Genomic DNA, 12,076 nt, shown 5'->3' with positions numbered 1-12,076 from the left:
TTGGTTTTTTTAGTTTGTGCAAGGCAAACAAGGTTAAGTGGCTTGCCCAAGGCCACATGGCTAGGTAATTATTAAGTGTCTGAGACCAGATTTGAACCCAGGTACTCCTGACTCCAGGGCTGGTACTTTATCCACTACACCACCTAGCCACCCTTCATACTCTCTTTTAAGCACTTGATGCTCTGAATGGGAAGGAGACTGATTTTTTTAGACCAAAAATGATATTTTTTTAATTTTTAAAGACTCATCATTCATAGCATATTATAAAAACACAAATATTTTATTTATATTTAAAATTATATATATTACAAACAGTAGAAAAATATGTACATTGATGTTTATGTTATGAACTCCTAGGGAAAATATATCTCATTCTTCCAGAATGCCTACATAGAAATTCCAATTGAATAATTACCAAAAAAAAATGGATTAATATATTTTTGCCAGGAATTTTAAAAAATAAATGAAGAAACTACTGGATTGAATTGTGATAGAGGGCAGGGAGGCTAATGTGATAAATTTTTAAAAATGTAATACTTCATTTTCATGTTGTTTTCTCTCCAATCCTTCCACGCAAATGGAATGATAGTCCTACCCACATATTTAACCTTTTTAAAACAAAAGATCATGACAGGGTTTGGGAAAAATTGACTTATTGTGTGCTCCTTGGGCAACCAGGAAAGTCCCTTTCAATAAAGGTATCCCATAAATCCTGTATAGAGAACTGGACCTCAGAACTCACCCATTTGGTAAATGGCTCTATATCATTGAATTAAAAGCAGAACTGCATTGACTATCTAAAGATTGATCTTAGACTATGAGTTTAACCATAATCCATTATTTATTCTATCCTACAACTAATAGCTGTTATCTCTCTAATAACAAGTAAAAACTATAACCTGATTCAGTATAAGCATAAGAATAGGCCATTGAAGGAACTGCCCCTATTGTAGTCTTTTTTTTTTTTTTTAAGTTTTTGCAAGGTAAATAGGTTTGAGCTGCTTGCCCAAGGCCACACAGCTGGGTAATTATTAAGTGTCTGAGGTCGAATTTGAACTCAGGTACTCCTGACTCCAGGACTGGTGCTTTATCCACTGTGCCACCTAGCCAACCCTCCCATTGTAGTCTTGAAACCAAGACAAAGGCAAACTTCTAGAAAGAAAATCCTAATATTTGAGGTTCCTGTAGGGTGGAGAATGGTGATTAGTCCAAACTGACATGAATGCACCTGAATCAACTGGTGTGCTAGAAAGGACGTAAGAATATAAGCTCTTTAAGGATCAGATTTGTCTCATTTTTGTCCCCCCACCCCAGTGTCAAACACAATGTTTGTTATATGGCAGGACCCTCAAGAAATGCTTGCTATTTGAGGAGAGCAAGTGTTTACTTGTCAAGTCTATGACCAAACAAGAGAAGGAGAACATTATGAAATGCAAAATGAATAATTTTGATTATATTAAATTAAAAAAAGTCTTATATAAACAAAACCATTCCAACCAAGATAAGAAGGAAAGCAGAAAGATGGGCAATCATTTTTACAGTGTTTCCAATAATGAACTCATTATATATATCTCTATCTATCTATCTATCTATCTATCTATCTATCTATCTAGAGATCTGAGTCAATTTTATAAGAATACAAGTCATTCCCCAATTTATAAATGGTCAAAAGATATGATCAGGTAGTTTTCAGATAAAGAAATTAAAACTATCTATAGACAAAAAAATGCTCTAAGTCACTATTGATTAGAGAAATGAAAATTAAAATAATTATGAGGTACCATCTCACACATATCAGAGTGGCTATGATTATGAAAAATGAAAATGATAAATGTTGGAAAAGATGTGGGAAAATTGGAACACTAACGCAGTGTTGATGGAGTTGTAAACTGATTTTATCATACTGGAGAGCAATTTGGAACTATGCCCAAAGGGCAATAAAACTGTTCACACCCTTTGATACAGCAATAGATCTATTACTCAAAGAGCTCACATAAAAGGGAAAAGGACAAATACAAAGTATTTATAGCAGCTCTTTTTGTAGTAGTTTGTACAATGATCAACTTTGATTGACTTAGCTCTTCTCAGCAACACAATGATCTAAGACAATTCCAAGATTCATGATGAAAAATGTTATCCACATCCAGAGAAAAAACTATGGAATCTGAATGCAGTTTGAAGCATATTATTTTTACTTTTTTTTTTTCTTCTTTGACAATATGACTAATGTGGAAATATATTTACATGAATAATCTATATCAGATTGCTTGCTGACTTGGGGAGAGGGGATGGGAGGGAGGGAAAAATTTTAAACTCAAAATCTTTAAAAAAATCAATATTGGGGGGCGGCTATGTGGCACAGTAGATAGAGCATGGACCCTGGAGTCAGGAGGACCTAAATTCAAATCTGGGTCTCAGACCCTTAATAATTATCTAACTGGGTGACCTTGGGCAAGTCACTTAACCATAATGCCTTGCTAAAAAAAAGAATATTGAAAATTATCTTTTTGTGTAGTTGGCAAAAGATACTGCTCCAAAAAATGCTTGCTGATTGGTTGATGAAAGAAATAAGAAGCAGAAATAATGGATGGCATACAAAAATATACTGAGAATAGCTTACAGTGTTAACACCCTTGTTTCTTAAAATTGTCTCATCTAATTTGCTTATCTGAAATTTGTTTTTACAAAATTCTGAGTGTGGTGCTCCTAGATTGGGGCTCATATTGGTGAGGGGAGCTCTATACCTCAGTAACATCCAGGAAACCTTTTTTATGGAACTGTAGAATTGCTATTTAATTCCTATTGAAAAATATATACCTAGATTCATTTTAGAAAACAGCATTTTAAAAATTTCCTTGTTCTTTTAGGTACTGAAGACTCATCAGTCAGCAGAACATGGAGAGCTCATCTAGAAATGAAAAATGAAAATTGTTAATTTTGAAAAATCATTTCACAGAAAAATCATGATTTTTAAACCATTTCATGAAGCAGGTATTTAAAAACCCTTCTTTTAACACTAAAATTTTCTAGAAACAATTTACAAAAGGAATGGGAGTTTCTAGCCTTAACAAAATTGTTAAAGTAGTTTTGAGTATATGCCACTCAGATAAAGAGTATGCAAACCTTAGAGGGAAGAATAAAAGAAAATAGGTGCATATTTCAACAAAATACAGTGACCAATGATTTCTACCAGAATGAAAATTCCTCAGTAGAAATAAACCCTGGGTTCCTCAGATGTAAAGAGAGATGTATTCTTAATAACTAGCTTTGAATTCTTTTTGCTGAGACCATTTCCCTGGTAGAGAACATTTTGCTGATATGAAGTTTCAGTCCTGTGCAATTTCAGAACAAAATTTAAAATTTTTGTGTGGGGAAATAAAAAAAAATTTCCTCTATTAAATCTGTTGGGCTTTTTTTTTTTTTTTTTTGCATTTTCTGGGTAAGCCAATGATTAAAATAATTTTTTTTAAAAGAAGAGGAACTTATGCTTCCAAGAAAAATTAGCACTAGATTAAGATTTTAAAAAAATCTCGGGATCACATATTTAGAACTGGGAGGGATCTTAGCCCAGTCCCCTCATTTTGCACATGAGGAAACTGAGGACCTAATAATCCCTTCTAGAAAATATTTCTGTTTAGGAGCTACCTTCGATAGTTTTAGACATTGACTTGCATTAGAGCAGAGATAAATCCAGGTAAAATTAAGGACTTTCTTAGATTATATGGTTTATGTTGAATAACAAATATTGCAGATTTCTAACAGCTGCTAGGAAATATCTTGTTTAAAAGAAATGTGTCCTGATGAGATGCAGTTAGGAGTTGGTGATCTTAGGAGAATTGGAATAATGGGAGAAAATAGAAAGTGAAGATATTAGACTGGGGATTGTTGTTGATTTTTTTGTAGCTATTGTATTTGTATTCCTAGCACAGTATCTGGTTATCAATGTAGCTGATTGATTAATTAATTTGGTATTTATAAATTGTTATTCAGCTGCTGTTTAGATTTTGAGTATTGTGGCATTTGAGTATTGAATTCAACATAATCACCAGTATAGGAAAACATCCAACCCCATCCCCAGAATTACTGCAGATTGAATTTCTAAATAGAGACTGAATCTTGATTTAGAACACTTGGCTAGGACTCTGCAGGAATACTTTGTTGGTTGGATAGTCTAGACATCATGTTGGAGCGATAGGAATGAACACATCGCCCTCTGGTGGTCTTCAAGATAAGGACTTCAAATCACCAAAATGAAATTAGAGGTTTCTGCTTTTTGATACAAAACTGATTTTGAATTAGTCATATTCAACAGTGTGCTGATAAATGTTTAACAGCTGTCAATCCAGAAAAAAGTGTATGCACAGAACACTTTTAGGTTTAATCTACATTTACTCACATTTTCTCCATCACTTTCTTAAGTATAGTCAATCAACCAACTAATAAATTAAGCCCTGATTTGTAACTTTTGCAGATTTCTGACATGTACATGTTCACACTGAAAATTCAGCAACTGACTCTGGTAGGAGCTGCCTCCAACATAATCCAAGGTCATGTTTCTCACCATGCCTACGAATTTTTTCAAAGTTTAGGCATTTTCCAGAAGAACTCTGGTCTACACATCCCACTACTTTTGAAATGGAATTGATCAGGCAACTTACTGCAGTTTCAATGACTGTGGGGCTCAGATGTTCTCTCAGCACTGCATATACACTTGGAGACATGGGAAGAAGGTCTGATGGAGAGTGTGGCTCAGTAGTATCACTTCGGCTTAGGATAAAAAGAAGAGAATTTGGAAATTAGGTGTTCACTGCAATTTCCTGGGTCCTAAGGGTTATCTAGTAGGTTCTGTTTATGTTTAGCACTGAGATATCTAATTACTTGACATCAGGGTAGGGTTTGTTATTCATAGACATAGGGAACTTTTGGGTGAGGAATTTTCCAATGTTTAAGTGGATGCTTTTTAACAAATATGTTTCAGAGGCTTGAACTGAAGTCTTCCTGGCCTCCTGAGTGGCTCTCTACCTAGCATGCCAAGCTACCTCTAGACATATATTATAGCATGCAACTTAAATGTCAATGGCATTTGTGCCCCTAATTATGATGTAAAATTGGTCCCCTTCAAGAATAAAGGACCACCACCACCACCAACAATATCAATGATGTTGTAGAATATATTCTAAAAGATTCCAAGAAATGAAGCCATGACCTTACTCCCTCAACCACAAGTCTTAGTTTTAGGCATTGCATTACAAGGAAATAGTGTGTATAAAATATTTCTCACAGATATTGCATCCTCAGATGCTTTCAAGAGAAAACATTTATTTTTAACAAATTCAACGATAACTATTTCACACATGATTAAGATGACTCACATTGTTGAGATGGGGATGAATACAGAGGGAACATAACCTTTGTCATCTCTCTCAGTGGGTCTTGAAACTGGGGACAAAATGAGAAAAAGTATTAGGAAAAAAAAAACCAAGGAAATAAATTTAAAGTTTTAAATCTTCACAATTAAAAAAAGCACCACATGATTAGATTTGTACATTGAACAATGAATTTCTAGTGCTAAGCTTAAGACATCACTCGAACAATCAACTAATAGTTAATTACTCTGTCTTTTAAAATAGTTTTGAATCACAACTACCAAAATAAAACACAAGCCTCAAAAACCCTATATTTTTTTCTTTAGATATAAGCATGTCCTAGCAGTGCTGGTTACATTTTCAAAGCTTTTATAATCATTAATTTGTCCCTCTGAAAATTCTTGTGAGATAGAACATCTAACCCCAAGCTTACATAGGAGGAAACTGAATCTCAGGCATGTTATAGATCAACAGTTCTCAAAGTGTGGTCTGGACCTCTGGGAGTATGCAAAACCCTTTCATAGGATCCATGAGTTAAAATTATTTTCATAATTAATAAAACATTTTAATTTCTAACATGGTAGATTCTGATAAAGGTGTGAATATTAATATATATGTATAAGATAATTTTTAACAACATAAAGAGGTCCTGAGATCAAAAAAGGTTGTGAACTATTATTGTTCCAAAGCATTCTCAAACTCTATAAGCAAATTTTTCAGCAATTCATTCATTGTCGGTTGCTATTCCTTCAGTCAGACTATCTGTGTGGTCATCTCCCACATAACAAGAACTGCTGATACTGACTTTGACTCAATTTTACAGTCTAGTTGTTCACATTGATTTGTGATATCTAAAAAATGTTTGCACAATGCAAAGGATCTGTTTCCTCCTTATCTATAAAATGAAGAGACTGGACATGATGATCTTAAAGATTCCTTTTAGTTTAATAGACTATGAAATGCCTATGAAAGAAGCCATGGGGTTATTTTCAATTTTCAATATTTAGTTGTATATTTATGTTTGTAAACATGATTAAACAGAAAATAAAAATAAAAATCTACTCCATTTTCCCTTTGGTCTTAAAAAGTTTGAAGCAAACATGAAAGATGTTTCTATTTCTTTCCATTGACAAGTTATCTTTCAAATCCTGTAAGAAAAAATAAACAGAAGCTAACCTTCATTTGGTTGAGAGCTGTAGTGTTTACCGAATGCTTTATCTTTGGGAATGTCAGGATATAAATACTTCAATGGATTTTCAGGGACATTTTCAGACATAATAACTTTGTAGTCTCGAAGAATGTCAGCAAATGGCAATGCCGCTAAACGGCCTTTATTGTACGGCTCTACAGAATGGAATCTAACTTCTCCTGGAAGGAAAAAAGGCAGGTGAATAGTCAATCAATATACCATCTGTATGTGCACATTGTCCTTCCTTATTGCTTTTTCTGCCCATTTTATCTGTGCATCATTGGATATAAAGTATTTCCAGACATTCTGTAGACTAGACATTTCACAGATGGTACCCATATGGAGGGTTTTTACTTGGGCAATTATAAATTCATGTTTTCCCATCCAAGTATGGAATAATTAGTAGGTGATACACAGACTCATTGTAGACATTTAAAAAATCCACCCACCCCCACAAACACACACACACACACACACACAACACACACACACACAAAATCACCAGTCTTAAATCTTCAAATATTAACAAAGAAATTCCAAGAAGAAGTTATTTTAGTGATACAGTAGGAAATAATATCAGAAAATATGTGACATACCATTTTCTGACTGGTCCACCCAGGTAAAGGTAATACCTCCAAGGTTGCTCTCACTGAATCTTAATAAAAATGTTCCTGGCATCTTATCCTTCAGCAAGACCCGTTCCTTCTCCTTGCTTACGAAGCCCATTACATACCTGAAAGAATAGTTCATGGGTTTACCTAAAGAAAAGTCATGAAATCTACCTAGGTACATCTTCTGTTGCATCCATGAAGCCAAAGTATTCAATGTGTTTTTTTGAACTCATTCAACAGAGTTCACATCTGAAATTCTCTTAATCATTCAGTTGAACCTTAATATCAATAATTTAATTTACATAATTTAAGAGCCTGAGAATGTTTTCAATGATATGTGTCAAAGAGTAAATAACACAACATACAGAAAAATGACATACAAAAAAAGATTATATAGCACATGATTTACCCATCAATCCAAAGAGGAAGAATGTGTTTTTTTATTAAATCCAGGATTGCTTCAAGCCACACCCAAAAGGTAAATGTCTTGCCAGGTAAATGCTCCTATTTTCATAAAAAAAAAAAACACAAAACCAAACAAACAAGTAAAAAAAAAACCCTAGTGAAACAACAAAGTGAGCATTTGGTAAATAACATTAGTAAAATATAAATCGTCATATTTTATTTCATGATAAATAGTTTATATTTTATTTCCTGTTATGTTGAAGAAACTTTTAGAGTTTCTATTTAAAATATTTTTATCTAGAAAATCCTTAAAATTTCATGTCATAGTATGGGGCTATAATGATGATGATAAAATACTTTCCATACAACATCCTGGAGGTAATCATCCCTGATTACAGATGAAGAATCTGAGGTCCAGTGATTTATCTAGAGTCATATGACTAATAAATTGTTGAAGCCATACCTAGAAGTAGAAACTTCTAACTCAAAGATTGAACTTCCTTCCCCTTCCTTCCCCTTCTATGGTTTCCGTTCTCCAGGCCACACCGCTCCTAAAAAAGTATAACTTTTCTCTTGCTCCTGATCATACCTTGCAGAACTTGGCCCAAGAGAGTTGACCATCATTGTAGCTAGCTTGTTGCACTAAAATTAAAGAAGAGAAAAAAAATCCAATTTTTCTTGTGCGTGAAATATTTCTAATTTTTTCTTTAAACCTGTTTTTTACTTCATTTCAACAAACTTATATATACAACTGAGATTCTATCGTGAACCCAACTTGTACTTTTTTATATACTAAGGAAATATAACAGATTTTTGACCTTCAAGGAGCTCACTATTTAGTTGGGTGGGGGAATAATAACGTATTTGAAAGAGACATGAAACAGGATGTAATCATATATTAAATTATGTAGTAGAGATAATCAAATACCCTTAGGATTCAGAGAAAGAGACCATTGTGGATCTCAGTGATCAATTTAATTCAATCAACAAATGTTTATCAAGTACCTACAAAATTTAAGTCACTGTTAAATACTGGAATGCAAAGAGAAAACTGAAAAACAGTTCCTGACCTGTTTACATTCTAATGAGTCAGGAAAGGTTTAATGTAGGAGATGATTCCTGAATTTAATCTTGAAGATAGGGTAAGGTTTGTATTGACATTCCAGTGGGTAGGCTAAATAGCTTAAAGAAAAGTATGAAGGGGCAGCTAAGTGACAGAGTGGATAGAGCACCCTGGAGTCAGGAGGACCTGAGTTCAAATTCAGTCTCAGACACTTAATAATTACCTAGCTGTATGACCTTAGGTAAGTCACTTAACTTTTGCCTTGCAAAAACAAAAAATAAAAGAAAAAAAGAAAGAAAAGAAAGTTACGAAGGTGGGAATGACCAAAACTTGTCTGGAGAATAGTGTCAAGAATAATAAAGAGGTAGCAGAGTTCATATCAGAAAATATGAGTGATGAGGGAATTGAGGGAATTAGAACAGCAAGTGATTGTGGGGACTAACTCCATCTTGTGACTCAATTCCAGAGCTAGCTCAGTTGCTTTTCTATCCAATTATAGACCTAGTCCAATTTCCATCTTGTGAGAAAACTTTATTCAATTGTGGGAATTGGGAGTAAATCTTATTTCAGTTTTGAACCTAACCCTACATGGCTAAGAAAGTGGACCCCTTCTCCCTGTTACTTAGAGGCCCATAAGAAAGGTATAGGTTATGCTAATCAAAAGCATGGTCATATCCAAAGAGTGTTACAAGGCGTTTTCACATTTATACACCCCAGATAACCCATATGTCTTATCTGAAAATTGGTCCCACACTGGTCAATCAGCTATTGTCTCCAACAGCTTTGATTGAATACAGATTCTTGATGGGAGTGGGATGCCTTTTTTTCTAATTTCAGGGAATTTGTTCTCCATATTTAAAAATTTCCTAATTTTTCTTCCAATTAGAAATTAGATTACCTAATTTTGGATCCTGGTTAATTTTTTTCCTCTTGTTTGCATAAAAGTCTTTCTTGCCCTGTATTCAAGGTCCAGTATCAAAACTGAAGAAGGCAACAAGTTCCAGTATGTTAGGGAATTAGAATACATTGCTTAATTATTGATATGCTCAGTCATTTCATTTTTTACATACAACAATAATAAATTTCTATGTGCAAGGTAGAATACTAAATATTAGGGTTTATTAAAAATAGGGCTTAACAAATAGATTAGGGGGAAGGTTTCAGAACAAAGCCATGATAAGAAGTAAATTGTATTTCCATTTATCAAAGCTTGTGATACTATTTCCCTGATCATAAGGATAGGAGCAAAGTTTGAAATCTTGGACCTGAGATTTCATCATTCCTGGTTTGGAAACTCCTTCAATAGCATAGGGTAGTGGGGGACAGTCAGGAACTCATCTGTAACTTGCCTTGATACTTAATAGGCTAAGTGGACTACCCATATTTTCACATAGTTTGTATTAGAGGTAGAATTTGAATCTAGCTTTTCTTGACTCCAAACTAGCTTCTTATCTCCTATGCTACACTGCCTTTCTATTAGGGATTGTTTCATTCTTTGTATTTGTATAGTATCTAGCACATAGTAGGTGCTTACAAACATTTGATTGATATGACCTTTATTTCAGAACTTCATTAATCTGGGTTTTTTTAGTAGGAAAATGATATTATTATTATTATTATTATTATTATTATTATTATTATTATTATTTTAGGTTTTTACTAGGCAATGGGGTTAAATGGCTTGCCCAGGGTCACACAGCTAGGTAATTATTTAGTGATTGAGACTGGATTCGAACTCAGGTACTCTTGACTCCAGGGCCAGTGTTCTATTCACTGTGCCACCTAGGCGCCCCAGGAAAATGTGTGTCGTGTGTGTGTTTGTGTGTGTGTTTGTGTGTGTGTGTGTGTGTGTGTGTGTGTATCTGTATATAGTAGCAGTAGAATTTGAAAAATTCCCATTTTCCATTTAAATGAACCCACTTTCTTTTGTAGGAGCATATGATAACCCAGAATTCTGGATAAAGAATAACAATAACAAGAGCAGCAACAGCAGCTTGAATTTATAAAGAGCTTTCCTACTACAATACAGCAAACAAGGTTAAGTTAAAAGTAAAGAAAAATGGAAAATTACTATTTGGTGAAAAGGATTTTCCATCTTGCTACTTTCAATATTGTTAATTCGAATGGATTTGGATTCTCATGTTTGGCTTTACTTCTTCATGCAAACTGCTCTTGTAAATCCCCATTCAGTTCTAGCACTAAAGATCTTTATGAAGCTTACTTCAAGTTCTTACCTTTCTCCAACTAAAGTATAGGTATATATATATATATTATACATACATATATAACCATATACATATATACATGTATACATTTATATGAACTGACATTATATAATAGTATATTATATATACTATTATATTATTATAATATTATATAGTATATATTATATCTATATGATAGACTAATAATGCAAACTCATAACAATTTTTTGCCAATTGTCAAGTTGATCAAGCTCACAACTAAATTTTAAGATTTCTGAGGAAAGGAGTTCTTTTTGTTTTGTTCTGCAAGGTAATGGGGTTAAGTGACTTGCTCAAGGTCACACAGCTAGGTATTTATTAAATGTCTGAGATCAGACTTGAACTTGGGTTCTCCTCACTCTAGGATCAGTGCTCTATCCACTGCACCACCTAGCTGCTCCCAAAGGCATTTTTCATACACTAAACTAATTGCCTGGTAGCTTTTTTAAAAAAAATACAAGTATATTTTCTACAGCCTTTGCTACCATCTTGTTTTAAGCTTTTGTTATTTGCTTCCTCTAAGACCTCATTGGGAACAGTACAAATAGGAAAATCCTAGAATAGACTGGGTTTTTTAACTCACCAAGGATCAAAAAGAGATGAGGGCCTTCCATCTCAAACAACACTTACCTGTGAGTTTCTCAGCCAACATATTGAGTTGATCTGAGTTGAGACCTCGTCCAACATATGATGAAAATTGCCAGCTTAGCACTTCTAACAGTTGACTCAAAGCAGCCATTGGAGGATTATTAAAGAAAACCAAGTTCTGGAACAGAGTTATAATTGTATCACGGTTAACTAGGCCCTAATTATTTCAATTTCTAAACTGTAGGAATCACCTATGATAACAGCACTTCCTAATAAGTGTATCAAAAATTAAGACCACAGATTCAGTCAGAAATCTTTGGATATCCTGACAGCAAATGTATTCAGGTTTAACTCTCCTCTGTTTATCTATTTGTGCTGTGCTCTTCTTTTCCCCTCTTTCCTTAAATTTAAAAAAAATTTATTTTTTTAACTTATGGAATAAAATAACCATTTTATAATAGTATAAAAAGATGGTTGCTCATGAAACTGAAAAATCTATTATTTACACCTCACTATTCCTTTTAAATATAAAATTATATATATTTTTGCTTCCTTTCCTCCCACACTCCAACCCTACATATAATTACCATTAGACACAAATAAGTATATAT

At 33.7% G+C, this 12,076-nt stretch overlaps 1 protein-coding gene across 3 annotated transcripts in view; it reads right to left on the bottom strand.

Moving 5' to 3' along the window:
- Positions 1-332: 332 nt before the first annotated feature.
- The window catches only part of STAT4 (signal transducer and activator of transcription 4), a 287,696-nt gene continuing 275,952 nt past the window's right edge, over positions 333-12,076 (bottom strand). For all 3 annotated transcript variants that reach the window (XM_074215477.1, XM_074215476.1, XM_074215478.1), the window contains 8 exons: positions 11,508-11,643; positions 8,161-8,213; positions 7,576-7,670; positions 7,152-7,288; positions 6,543-6,734; positions 5,373-5,439; positions 4,659-4,767; positions 333-2,908 (listed from right to left, as the gene is read on the bottom strand). In XM_074215477.1, coding sequence (XP_074071578.1) covers positions 2,882-2,908; positions 4,659-4,767; positions 5,373-5,439; positions 6,543-6,734; positions 7,152-7,288; positions 7,576-7,670; positions 8,161-8,213; positions 11,508-11,643 — 816 coding nt within the window. In that variant the 3' untranslated portion in view covers positions 333-2,881. The remainder of the gene's footprint in view (positions 2,909-4,658; positions 4,768-5,372; positions 5,440-6,542; positions 6,735-7,151; positions 7,289-7,575; positions 7,671-8,160; positions 8,214-11,507; positions 11,644-12,076) is intronic.

Source organism: Macrotis lagotis, chromosome 1 (genome assembly GCF_037893015.1).
Source record: "Macrotis lagotis isolate mMagLag1 chromosome 1, bilby.v1.9.chrom.fasta, whole genome shotgun sequence".
Classification (NCBI taxonomy): Eukaryota; Metazoa; Chordata; class Mammalia; order Peramelemorphia; family Peramelidae; genus Macrotis; species Macrotis lagotis.
The sequence above is the reverse complement of the archived record's forward strand: the minus strand, read 5'-3'. Positions and strand labels throughout refer to the sequence as shown.